The 14050-nt window shown below is 40.6% G+C and overlaps 1 protein-coding gene across 1 annotated transcript in view; it reads right to left on the reverse strand.

Moving 5' to 3' along the window:
• LOC128048723 (antigen WC1.1-like) overlaps nucleotides 1–14050 on the reverse strand; it is a 49526-nt gene that overhangs the window by 17957 nt on the left and 17519 nt on the right. Inside the window, exons 5-8 of the mRNA XM_052641149.1 lie at nucleotides 9747–9839; nucleotides 9356–9670; nucleotides 7931–8245; nucleotides 2124–2438 (exon numbers count right to left, since the gene is read on the reverse strand). Coding sequence (XP_052497109.1) covers nucleotides 2124–2438; nucleotides 7931–8245; nucleotides 9356–9670; nucleotides 9747–9839 — 1038 coding nt within the window. The remainder of the gene's footprint in view (nucleotides 1–2123; nucleotides 2439–7930; nucleotides 8246–9355; nucleotides 9671–9746; nucleotides 9840–14050) is intronic.

Raw genomic sequence — 14050 nt, forward strand, 5'->3', positions numbered from 1 at the left:
GCTCAGTCACTCAGTCGTGTCCGACTCTTTGTGACCCCATGGACTGCAGCGCTCCAGGCTTCCCTGTCTTCACTATCTCCCTGAGTTTACTCAAACTCATGTCCATTGAGTCAGTGATGCCATCCAACCATCTCATCCTCTGTTGTCCCCTTCTTCTCTAGTCTTCAATCTTTCCCAGCCTCAGGGTCTTTTCCAATGGGTCATTTCTTCTTATCATGTGGCCAAAGTATTGGAGCTTCAGCTTCGGCATACATCCTTCCAATGAGTTATTCAGGGTTGATTTCTTTAGGATTGACTGATTTTATCTCCTTGCTGTCCAAGGGACTCTCCAGAGTCTTCCAGCACCACAGTTCAAAAGCATCAGTTCTTCAGCGCTCAGCCTTCATTATGATCCAACTCTCATGTCCATGCATAACTACTGGGGGAAAAAAAAAAAGCATAGCTTTGACTTATACGGACATTTGTCACAAAGTAATGTCTCTGCTTTTTAATATGCTGTTTAGGTTTGTCATAAGTTTTCTTCCAAGGAGCAAGTGTCTTTTAATTTCATGGCTGCAGTCACAGTCTGCAGTGATTTTGGAGCCCAAGAAAATAAAGTCTGTTGCTGTTTCCATTTTTTCCTCATCTCGTTGCCATGAAGTGATGGGACTGGATGCCATGATATTAGTTTTTTGAATGTGGAGTTTCAAGCCAGCTTTTTCACTCTTCTCTTCCACTTTCATCAAGAGGCTCTCCTCTGTTCCTCTTTACTTTCTGCCATTAGGGTAGTGTCATCTGCATATCTGAGGTTATTGATATTGTTATATTAATTCTGAGATTAAAAATTTAGAAAGAACAAGAAAAAAGTATTTCTTGTATTCTGTTTTATGTACCCTGATATATGTGAAATATTCAAATATATGCTGAATAATCAATAAATTCTTATGCATAACAGGATAGAGACTTCTGAGATAAAGTATATCTTTTTTATTTTCTACTTGATATTAAAATTTACATGGAATAATAATTGTGTGATAATTCCAAGAAAATTATTAAATAGAAGACCGATGTGAGTGAAGATATTAAATATAGTAAAGACATATCCTTGTCTGGTCTCTTGCTGTGTACACATCCTGTGTCCTTAGGCACACGTAGCATCCTTCACACCACACTTGGCCCCTCAGTGCTGCTCAGAGAACCTCACACTTGCCTTCATCAGCTCCCATTGCCATTCTCCTTCCTCCCAGCTACTATAAAATCTTTTCCACCTTCTTCAAAAATTATATTTGTCCACTTACTCCAAATAAGCCCCCAAATGCAATTCTCTTATATCATTGAAGTCATCAAATATAAACTATATAATCTCTTAACATAAAACACAGAAATTCAAGTTTTATTACCTCCACCTTGGACTTGTCAGTACATGGCTAAGTGTTCCTCCAAAGTTTGCATTTATACAGATATTTTAAAGGAAAAATTTGAGAGGGAGACTTTTCTAGTAACAATGGAAGAATATAAGACTCAGACCATTCCATCAGCAATTCTCTACCATCAAAGAACAATGAACATTTATGTCCAAATTTGCAAAGGAAACTTGAAATCTGGCACAAATCCATTAGAATCTCTGATCTGTTAAATGATAACCCCTGTAGGGATACCCTGTATACATGTAAATGATATCCTCCTATAGTAGGAGTAGCCTCCACTCATACTAACCTAGTGCAAAATAATGTCTCACACTGTCTGTATAGAAACAACTCCACCCAGGAAAGTACATCCTCATTTTTTGTCCCTCCCACTCATAGCCTTCCTGTGCAAAGGGAGTGTGTATGTGGCTGTTAGCAAATGTTTCACTCTTACAAATAGTGAATTATGAAAAAAAAATGATGAGGATTTATTTTAACTGGAAGAATAAACAAAGCTCTCTTAGTGTCAGGTAAGAGCACTGGAGAAGAACAGAATAGCAGAGACTTGTAAGAGGAAAGTATATGAAGTTCATTGCTCATAGCTACAGGGCACTCTGGGAGGATGGGTAGTTGTCTCAGTCCTCTCTAGCCCACCAGTCCCCTATTGTCCCTCTGATCAGACACCAGCTTTCTTGGAACATTCCATTCTCCTAGCTGGTGGGCATGAACTGACCATACCTGAGCAGATGACTCCTGCATCCTCGCTGTGATCACAGTAGTGCTTTTCCCAGCCCCAGGAAGGGCACCTCCACACATGGGACTCCTTTCCTGTGCACTTCACGTTGCCCAGCCAAATGGGCCCTGATCCCGCCCCAAAGGAAGAAGAGAGAGTGGCTTGGAGGGCTTTTCCACAGCCCAGTTGTCTGCACACCACGTGGGCATCATCCAGGTCCCAGCGGTCATCACAGATGGTGCCCCAGGAGCCCTGGTCAAGGATCTCCACTCTCCCGGCGCAGGGACCACCTCCGTCCACCAGGCGGAGCTGTCTGCTACCTGAAGAGAGAGAAATGGGACACCGGGCGTTGACCTGGAGAATGAGAATGGTCGTCTGTCCTGTGGGACCCTCACCTGAGCAGTAGGAGGCGCTCTCCTCTGAGGCTGCAGACTCTGCTGGTTCTGATATGGAGTCTGCACTCGTGCAGAAGGCAATGGCAACCCACTCGAGTGCTCTTGCCTGGACAATCCCATGGACAGAGGAGCCTGGTAGGCTGCAGTCCATGGGGTCGCTAAGAGTCGGACACGATTGAAGCGACTTGGCAGCAGCAGCAGCAGGATTGCACTGGGCAGCAGCTGGGTCTGGTTTCTTATAGCAGTGGCAAGATAATTAATAAGGTTGAAAAGTAGCAGGAAAGGTAAAAAAAAAAGGTAAAGAAAAGTTAAATAATGTCTATCAGTGCTCCACTTTAAGTAAATAATGAAGTAGAGAATTAAACCTAAAATTTTCCACTTCCAGGGAGAATGGAGTTCACAGCAGGCCAATGTGTCTTGCTGGCTCTTTCTAGATACAACTTTAAAAGCTGGAAAATGTTTTTTAAGAAACAGTAAATGTATTCGACATTTGTTAACACAACATGGACTAAATATGCTAAAATTCTAAAGAGTGGAGATTATTTCAATGTTAGTCCAAGATCTGTAGCTTCTTTTTCTCTGTGGGAATTTACCAATTCATTGCATAATTTAATGATTCAGAATCTGGGCTCTGACAAGCAGAGGACTACTGTTGTGACAGGAAGCCAGGATAATCTGGGGGTTACCTGGTGCTGGAGAGACAAAATTAGAGTCTTGAGAGCCTCTCTCACACAGCAGGTTTTCTCCTCAAATATTTGCCCAGTATATAAGCTGTGAAGGGCAGGAAGCTAGAGAACTATATAAAAAGACTTGGAAAGCTGAGTCTTTCTCATTATTTTGGGTACTTAGCTACCAAAGAATATAGGCTCTGAACTGATATCTCTGAAAGGCTATGTCATAGGGACAGAGAAATCAGAGGTGGACTGAGCGCTACCAAAACTGCAACCCATACTTGTTACAGCTCAGTTTTAGGTTATATTTAGATGTTTGGGTGGTACACACCCCTTCCCCCTACCTGCCTAGGAAAACAAAGGGTAAATCCTTTCAGGTGTTAGAAAATATATCAGGAGTATCTTACTTTGTCATATATAATTTATAGCATCCAATAAAAAATGACATGACATTTGAGAAACTAGGATAACATGACAAATGACCAAAGTGAAAAAAGATAAGAGAATACAGAGACACCTATGATAGAAATGCTGGACTTAGCAGATAAGGATTTTGACTACAATCAATGTATTTAGGGGAAAAGAGAGAAGAAGAGAATAAGCAGGTAAAAAGATGAAAAGAATAACAAATAATCATAAATAAATAAAAATGTCTAGGAACTATTGCCAACCTAAAATAAAATATCTAGGTTTAAAAAGTGAATGAATAAGTTAAAAGAATTTTATATAGAACTTAGAATATAGTGATTAGAGGAGTCTGGTGACTGCAGCCATGAAATTAAAAGATGCTTACTCCTTGGAAGAAAAGTTATGACCAACCTAGACAGCATATTCAAAAGCAGAGACATTACTTTGCCAATTAAGGTCCATCTAGTCAAGGCTATAGTTTTTCCTGTGGTCATGTATGGATGAGAGTTGGACTGTGAAGAAGGCTGAGCACTGAAGAATTGATGCTTTTGAACTTTGGTGTTGGAGAAGACTCTTGAGAGTCCCTTGGACTTCAAGGAGATCCAACCAGTCCATTCTGAAGGAGATCAGCCCTGGGATTTCTTTGGAAGGAATGATGCTAAAGCTGAAACTCCAGTACATTGGCCACCTCATGTGAAGAGTTGACTCATTGGAAAAAACTTTGATGCTGGGAGGGATTGAGGGCAGGAGGAGAAGAGGACGACAGTGGATGAGATGGCTGGATGGCATCACTGACTCGATGGACATGAATCTGATTGAACTCCGGGAGTTGGTGATGGACAGGGAGGCCTGACGTGGTGCGATTCATGGGGTTGCAAAGAGTCAGATTTGACTGAGCAACTGAACTGAACTGAACTGAAAGATGAGAGATAAGAAAGAGAAGAAAGAGGAGGAGGAGAGGAGAAGAGATACAGAGACAGACAGACAGAACTGCAGAAGTAACATCTGAAGATATAACAATAGAGAATTTTTTTTTAAAAATTAATGGAGGAGTATGAAAACCCCCACTCCTAGTAAAGGTGCTGAAAATCAAAAGGAAAAAGGAAAATCTGGAATAATAACAGATTTATTTAATGCAAAAGGAGGGGGAGAAAGGAGATAAAAAGGGTCATAAAGCGTGTGTATCAATTAAAAGCAAATGGCAGATACCAACACATCAATATCAGTAATTGCATTTACAGTGAATGGATTAAGATAAAACAACATTGACACAAATGTTACTTGCAAAATGCCCACCTTATATTATGAACGCAAAGAATGGTTGAAAGTAAAATGATGGAAAAAATGTACTAACTGTAACAAAACTGGAGTAGCTATATCGATGTCCCAGGAAGTAAACTTTAAGCCAAGATACACTGAATTACAGAGGGAATTTTCATGATTTAATGAGATGCACCCTTAATAAAGATATTTTAGACAACAAAATTCAAGATAACAGGACATAGCTTAGAAACATACTTGACAGAGTGAAAAGAAGAAATAGACAAAATCACAATCAAAATGGGGGATTATTACCAGATCTTTTTCAGTAGCATGCAGACCAAACATACTAAAAACAGAGAAGAATTCAGTAGATGTACAACAACATAGTCAGCACGTTTAACTAAGTAACACATAGAGCAACACACCCAACACCGCAAGAGTTCACATTACTGTACTTGCACTCGGAACTTTTACCAAAATGACCACATAGTAGGACAAAATCTTTCACTCTTTGAATTCATACAGAATATTTACTCTGACCACAGTGGAATAAAATTAAAAACTAATAAGGAAATATTTATAGCCACCTCTATTTGGGGAAATTCAGCAAGATCCTTCCAAACACCACCTGAGTCTGGGAATAAATTTAAACCTTACAAAATATTCTGAAATAATGATAATAAACACAAAATAATGGTATGATAAATTCTTCTAATGAAACTCAAGTAGTACCTAAGGGAAGTTTATACCCTAGATTTAAAGAGGAAAGACTGAAAGTGAAAAAAAGTAAGCTTCCAATTAAGAAACTAGAAGAGAAAGTCTAAAGAATGTAGAATGTTGGGGTTAATTTCAAAAGGAACAAAAATTAATGGAAAAGAAGGTAAGCATTAGATAGAAAATATGGAAGAAAACCCTTTAAACGTGGCTCATTTAAAACTGATGAACACTGAGCAATACTAATGCAGAGCAGAGAGAAAATGAAGCTAACAATACCAAGAATGAAAAGGGACATCAGTATAGATCATACAGATATTTTTGTCATACTTTTTGTGCTGTTGTTTGTTTGTTTGTTGGCTGTGCTGTTGTTCATGGGATCATAGTTCCCAGGTCAGGGTTGAACCTGGACCCATGACAGTGAAAGCCCAGAGATTTAACCCCTGGATTACATAGTTTTATTAGTACATTTTACACATTTAATGTGGATAAGTACAGATAGAGTGTCAATTTCTCCACAGCCTTGCCAACACTAAGTGTCTTTAAAAGAAAAAAAAAAAAAAAACAGTCATCCTGACATGTGTGAGATGATATCTCTTTGTGGTTTTAATTTATATTTCCCTCATGACTGACAATGTCAAGCATATTTTCATATACCTATTGCCATTTGTATGACTTCTTTAGAGAAATGTCTATTCAAGCCCTTGGCCAATTTTTTAATTGAGTTATTAGGTTTTAAGTTTGTTGGGTTTTTTTTTAAGTTATAGGAGTTCCTTACTATTTTTGGAAATTAAAACCTTATATAATTTGTGCTAGCTTGCTTTTTCACTCTGTTGGTCTTTCATTTGGTTTCTGGAAGCTTTTTAGTTTGGTATATTCCCACTTGTCTATTTTGCTTTGTTGCCTGTACTTTTGATGTCATATCCATGAACTCATGAAACCGTGTGCTTTTATTTTGTGATGGAGCTAAGATACCACATATCTAAAATGCAATTCTTACCTTGTGATGATGTTACACCATCACACATAATAAAATAAATTCAGATAAATAAATAATTTGAAATTAGGTTTTGAATATTCTTTAGTGGAACTATAAAATTGTTTGCAGAAAATAAAACGATTCAATGTTATTTTGAGATAAAAAAATGGCATTTGAAACATTGCAATAAAGGCAGACGTCAAAAAAGTAAAGCATTACAGATTTGACCACATAACCCACCCATACACATATACAACCTTAAAAATATATGTAAAATATGGGGGAAATCTTACAAAATATTTAAGAAAAACAGTAAGTGATGTTTGTTTATAAAGAGTTCCTATGAATAAATAAGAAATTTTAAGACATTCTAGAGAAAAAATATTGTCATGAAAGATATAAGACAGTATATAGGAAAGAAGATAATATTTTTTATATAGTGTTTGTGAGAGTCACTCAGTCATGTCCAACTCTTTGCAACCCCATGGAGTATAGAGTCCATGGAATTCTCCAAGTGAGAATACTGGAGTGGGTACCCATTCCCTTCACCAGGGAGCATTCCCAACCCAGGGATCAAACCCAGGTTTCCCACATTGCAGGCAGATTATTTACCAGCTGAGTCACAAGGGAAGCCCAAGAATACTGTAGTGAGTAGCTTATCCTTCTCCAGCATATTTTCCAGACTCAGGAATCAAAGCAGGGCCTCCTGCACGGCAGGCGGATTCTTTACCAGTTGACCTATGGAGGCCCTTATGTGGATAAAAAATCATCATGTTGTGAAGAAAACTATACTCTCTTTTAAAATTAAGTATTTATTTCATTGTGCTGTGTTTTAGTTTCAGCATGCAAAATCTTACTTGTGGGATCATAAGAGAAAAAAATTGTAACTGCATGTGGTGATGGATATTACTGTATGTGTGGTGATTTACCAATATGTACAAATACATAAACACTATGTTTTACACTTAGAACTAATACAATGTTACGAGAATTACGTCTCAATTAAAAATTTTAACAAACAAGGTTGGAATATGTGGATTAAATTAGTTTCATTCTTACCTCATTTAAGCTTCTCTGGTGGCTCAGACAGTAAAGAATCTGACTGCAGTATAGGAGACCCGATTTCATACCTGGGTCAGGATACCCCCTGGAGAAGCAAATGGTAACCCATTCCAGCATTCTTGCCTGGAGAATCCCACGGACAGAGGAGCCTGGCAGGCTACAGTCCATGTGGTCACAAAGAGCACAACTGAGCAACTAACATTTTCACTTTTTATCATTTTGTGAACCCAAATTAAACTCATCACTTAGATTTTAAAATATCAAATCTCACTGCATCCTACAGGGTTGGGACAGACACACAGAAACAGACAGTAAGTCACCTTCACACGAGATATAGGCTTCCTCCTTTGGAGAGCATGAAGTGTAATTCCAAGGGTCAGAAGGACACTGCCAGAGAGAGGCGTCTGTTTTCCGACAGCGGATTCCATCCACCCACCGGGGTCTAGAACCTTCCCTGAGACCAACAGAAGAGCTGAGGTTTCCACTGTCCCCACAGCCAAGCTGTCTGCAGATCACGGACACAGTGATGTCTTCCATGGGGCTGCGGCAGACACTGCCCCAGGTCCCGTTGTAGAAAACTTCCAGCCACCCAGCACACTGCTGGTCCTCACTTACCATCCTGAGGGCCAGGAACTCTAAGGTTGAAAGGGGAGGAGACAGGACACAGTAAAAACTTTGCTGGATGTTCTAGATTTTCCTTTCTTCTAGAAATGGTGAACATTCATCACTGACCTTGTTCAAGAGATGCCCACTAGATGACAAGACTGACATCGCCTCCCTTTTAACTGACTTTGTCCATTTGTGTCTGTCTTTCTATTTCTACCACAACGGTGTAGTGGATATGAACTGAGAGGAAGACCAACCTACATGGGTGCTAGTCAGGGAGGGGCAGCTGAATCCTGCTTCCTGATGAAATCTTTAAAGAGTATGTCAAAGGGATGTGATGTGGATATTAGGGAGATAGGGATAATAATTAATCCAAAAATGTCCACATCCCAATCTCTGCAACCTGTGAATATGTTACCGTATCTGACAAGAGGGATTTACAGATGTGATTAAGGTAAGGACCTCGGGATGGTGAGATGATGTATTAACAATGTGAGCCCAGTCTAATCACATCCTTAGACCCACTGTCCTTAAACATGGAATACTTTTCTTAGCTCCGGCTAGAAAGAGAGATGTGACTCTGGATAATGGTTGGAGGCCTGCAGCATTGCTGGTCTGATAATGGATGAAGGGTGCTGTGAAGGAAGGAATGTAGGTGCTTTCAAGAAGTTTGAAAAGGCAAGAAACATATTCTCCCCTAGAGCCGCAAAAGTGATGCAGCCCTGCTGACGCCTTGATCCCAGCCCCGTGAGACCCCTGCTGGACATCTAAGCTAGAGAAGAGTAAGCAAATAAATATATGCTGTTTTAAACCACTAGTTGGTAAATTGTTAGGGAAGCAAACAGGAACTAGTACCGTGGGTTTAAATTTTGTGTATGTAACTGGAGAGAGAGCCCTGCTTTCAAGAAAAACTGTAAGAAACGGCCCTGCCAGGAAACACTGCTGAGAAGAAAGGACCAGAACCTCAGCTGCTGCAGAAGGAAGTGAAAGCACCTCGTCTTCACATCTGCTGGAAAGACAGGCTTCATGGGAGGAAGCTTCCTTCTCTGGTCCTTTCAGCATCTCTCCCTCAGGGCTCAGACCCACGTCCTCCAGGGCCCCACCCCTCCTCCAGCCTGTGGACAGTGTGCAGCGCGGACCTGAGCAGATGACCCCCGCGTCCTGCTTGTGTCTGCAGTCGTGCCGCCCCCAGCCCCGGGAAGGGCACCTCCACACATGGGACTCCTTTCCAGTACAGTTCAGGTCGTCCAGCCAGATGGGTCCTGATCCTGTCCCGAAGTGAGCAGACCCCGTGGCATTGAGGGCTTCTCCACAGCCCAGCTGCCTGCACACCACGCGGGCATCTTCCAGGTCCCAGCCGTCATCACAGATGGTGCCCCAGGAGCCCTGTTCAAGAATCTCCACTCTCCCGGCGCAGGGATCACCCCCGTCCACCAGGCGGAGCTGTCTGTTTTCTGAGGAGAGAGAAATGCGACAATGGGGCAGTGACCCCAGGGGTGAGAAGGGTCTTCTGTCCTGTGGGACCCTCACCTGAACAGTAAGGGGTGCTCTCCACTGAGGCCGCAGAGTCTGCTGGTTCTGCCATAGAGTCGTTGCACTGGGACAGCACCTGGTTCTGGTTTCCTGAAGAAACAACAATGATCAGAAGTCTGGAAGGGTTGAAGAACAGGAAACTGAATTAAGGAAAATAATGACCTATTGATGGAGCCTAAGATGAAAGCTGTGACACAGCAGTAAAGTTATCATACTCTTAGTGTTCACCTTCTCCCTGGAGAGTTCTGCTTCTGACAGTACCACAGTTTCTGTTTTAACCCAAGTGTTGCTGTAAGAATGAGTTAAGTAAGTTGTATCCCTAAATGTATCCCTGTGCTGTGCTTAGTCGCTCAGTCATGTCCGACTCTTTGTAACCCCTTGGACTAGAGCCCACAGTATCCTCTGCCATAGGATTTTTCAAGCAAAAATATTGGAGTGGGTTGCCAAGCCGTTCTCCAGGGGATCTTCCCAACCCAGGGATCAAACCCAGGTCTTCCGCACTGCAGGCAGATTTTTTACCCTCTGAGCCACCAGGGAAGCCCAAAGCTATCCCTAAGTAAGTAAGTAAAGTTGCTCAGTCATGTCCGACTCTTTGTGACCCCGTGGACTGCAGCCCACCAGGCTCCTCAGTCCATGGGATTCTCCAGGCAAGAATACTGGAGTGGGTTGCCATTTCCTCTCCAGGGGATCTTCCCGACACAGAGATCAAACCCAGGTCTCCCGCATTGGAGGCAGATGCTTTAAACACTGAGCCACCAGGGAAGCCCTAAAAAAATCTATCCCTAAGTAAAAGCAAAACAGAATTCTTTCTGAAGGATCTCTACAATTTCTTCAATGTGTATCTTTAGAACAAACACTTTTATAAAATAGATCTCATGAAAAACAGAAAGGAAAAAGGAGACATTAGAAAGAATTTCCCAGGGTGTTCAGCTGCTAGAGTTACCTGATGAGAATATATGTAGCCACGGTTAAAGTGCTTATGGAATTAATTGACAAAATGTGCATCTTTGCAGAGAAATGATAACAAAAACCAAATACTTCTAGAGCTGAAAAACTTGTTAGCTGCAATTAAGAACTAAAGAATAAGTGTAGCCTCACATTAGCTCAGCATAAAGTTGAAACATCAAAATGCAAAATCAGAGGATATTCTTCAATTAATTCAGGTCACACAGCAAGAGTTCTGGTTATATTGTTGTATGGCAGTTTTTCCAAAAAACTTGTTTCACTTCAGTTCAGTCCCTCAGTCATGCCCAACTCTTTGTGACCCAATTAACTGCAGCTTGCCAGGTTTCCCTGTTCTTCACCAACTTCTGGAGCTTGCTCAAACTCATGTCCATCAGGTCGATGATGCCATCCAACCATCTCATGCTCCGTCATCCTCTTTTCCTCCTGCCCTCAAGCTTTCCCACCATCAGGGTCTTTTCCAATGAGTCAGCTCTTCTCACCAGGTGGCCAAAGTAGTGAAGATTTAGCTTTAGCATCAGTTCTTCCAATGAATATTCAGGACTAATTCTCATTAGGATCCACTGCTTTGATCTCCTTGCAGTCCAGGGGGCTCTCAAGAGTCTCCTCCAACACCACAATTCAAAAGCATCAGTTCTTTGGTGCTCAACTTTCTTTATGGTCCAACTCTTACATCCATACATAACTACTGGAAAAATCACAGCTTTGACAGACGGACCTTTGTCAGCAAAGTGATGTCACTGCTTTTTAATATGCTGTCTGGGTTAGTCATAGGTTTTCTAGCAAGGAGCAAGCATCATTTAATTTCATGGCTACAGTCACCATCTGCAGTGATTTTGGAGCCCAAGAAAATAGTCTGAGGAACCCATTGTTTCCTCATCTATTTGCCATGAAATGATGGGACCAGATACCATGATCTTTGTTTTTTGAATGTTGAGTTTTAAGCCAGCGTTTTCACTCTCCTCTTTCACTTTCATCAAGAGGCTCTTCAGTTCCTGTTTGCTTTCTGCCATAAGGGTGGTGTCATCAGCATATCTGAGATTATTGATATTTCTCCTGACAATCTTGATTCCAGCTTGTGCTTCATCCAGCCCAGAATTTCACGTGATGTACTCTGCATATAAGTTAAATAAGCAGGGTGACTATATACAGTCTTGACGTACTCCTTTCCCAATTTGGAAACAGTCTGTTGTTCCATGTCCAGTTCTAACTGTTGCTTCCTGACCTGCACACAGATTCATCAGGAGGCAGGTAGGTGGTCTAGTATTTCCATTTCTTAAAGAATTTTCCACAGATTGTTCTGATCCACAAAGTCAAAGCCTTTGGCATCGTCAATGAAGCAGAAGTAGAGGTTTTTCTGGAACTCTTTTTTGCTTTTTCTGTGATCCAACAGATGTTGGGAATTTGATCAATATGAAAAAGTAAAACTTAGTATCTGAAGAAAAAAATATGTGCTTAATTTTGCTTATGACTTTGGGTCATCAATCAGGAAGAAACTCCGTCTGGCAGTCTCTCAGTGGGGTCTTTCAGAGCTGCAATTAGATGCCACCTGGAGCTGAAGTCATTAAAGACTTGACTGAACTCTGGTTCTGTAAGCAAATTCCCAGAACTGGTCTAAGGATAAAGGAACATCATGTCCTCAACTGAATTCAGAAAGAATTTACATATTCAGGAAGAAATGGGGCAGAAGGGGAACAGAGAAGGAAGGACACACACACACAGAGATTAAAGCAAAATATTGATACTAACAATTAAAAACCCAGCTAAGGTCATAAATGAATTTTTATATTGTTTTCCCAACATTTTTATGTCTCAACATACATCAAAACTGAAAGAATTAAAAGATGAAAACAAGTCAAACAAAATTCACACTTTCACAAAAATACTCATAACATCAAAAATAAAATACCTAGGAGAAATCCTAGTAGAAGATGGGGGAAATCTCTGAAATTCAGGATCTAACCGAATGGAGGGATGTATTATATCAATGATTTGGAAAACTCAACATTGTCAATGTCAATCATCCTCAAATTTCTATGTCTACTCTCAAATTTTTAAATCTAATCTCAACAGTACCCTTAAAGCTTTTCTTTTGGTGAAAATGACAAGCTGAGTTCTACATTCATGCAAAATACAAGCAACCAAGAATGAACAGCACAGTTGGTAACAAAAGCAATGATATTAGAGGAGTTAATATAAAGTAATTCTGTAAATTAAAATTATTCAGACTAACTACAAAGTCTGAAATTCAGGGAGATAGTGAAGGGCAGGGAAGCCTGGTGTGCTGTAGTCCATGGGGTCACAAAGAGTCAGACATGACATAGCGATTGAACAACAACAACTACGAAGTTATGATAGTTAAGGAAAATGCAGTATTTGTGCAAGGATAGACAAATGATAACATGGAACAGAATAGAGAGTCTCAAATAAGACAGACATACTTGCCCTTCTGCTTATGACGAAGGCAGCACTGCAGTGGGGAAGAGTCTTTTCAGAAAAAGATTCTGAGTCAATTGGATGTCCATATGAAACCTGACCCTTATCTTACACAGATATCAATCCCTAAGGAATGCACAATAATATGCAAGAGAAAAATGATAAAATGTCCATAAGATACTCTTAGAGAATGTTTTTACAATCTTCGAGTAGACGGCAGCCCATCAGGCTGCACTGTCCCTGGGATTCTCCAGGCAAGAACGTTGGAGCAGGTTGCCATTTCCAGTCCAATGCATGAAAGAGAAAAGTGAAAGTGAAGTCGCTCAGTCATCTCCGACTCTTAACCACCCCATGGACTGCAGCCTACCAGGCTCCTCCGTTCATGGGATCTTCCAGGCAAAAATATTGGAGTGGGTTGCCATTTCCTTCTCCTTTAAAGAATATAAGAAGCATTAAATGTACAGAAAAATGTTGGTAAGTTATATTTACATAAGAAATGAGATCATCAAAAGACACCATTTGATTAAGCAAATGAAAATAAAAGACCAAGGGTTAAACATGGAAAATAAGTAACACATATTTGCTGCCAAAGACATTGTCATGGTAAGTTGTCATATCATATTTGTAACAGTCAAGACCTGGAAAAAAAAAGAGAAGACTCTACACACGGACATCACCAGATGGTCAACACCAAAATCAGATTGATTATATTCTTTGCAGCCAAAGATGGAGAAGCTCTATACAGTTAACAAAAACAAGACCAGGAGCTGACAGTGGCTCAGATCATGAACTCCTTATTACCAAATTCAGACCAACCTAGACAGCATATTCAAAAGCAGAGACATTACTTTGCCAACTAAGGTCCGTCTAGTCAAGGGTATGGTTTTTCCTGTGGTCATGTA

The sequence above is a fragment of the Budorcas taxicolor genome, chromosome 5 (assembly GCF_023091745.1).
Source record: "Budorcas taxicolor isolate Tak-1 chromosome 5, Takin1.1, whole genome shotgun sequence".
In the NCBI taxonomy this organism is placed as follows: Eukaryota; Metazoa; Chordata; class Mammalia; order Artiodactyla; family Bovidae; genus Budorcas; species Budorcas taxicolor.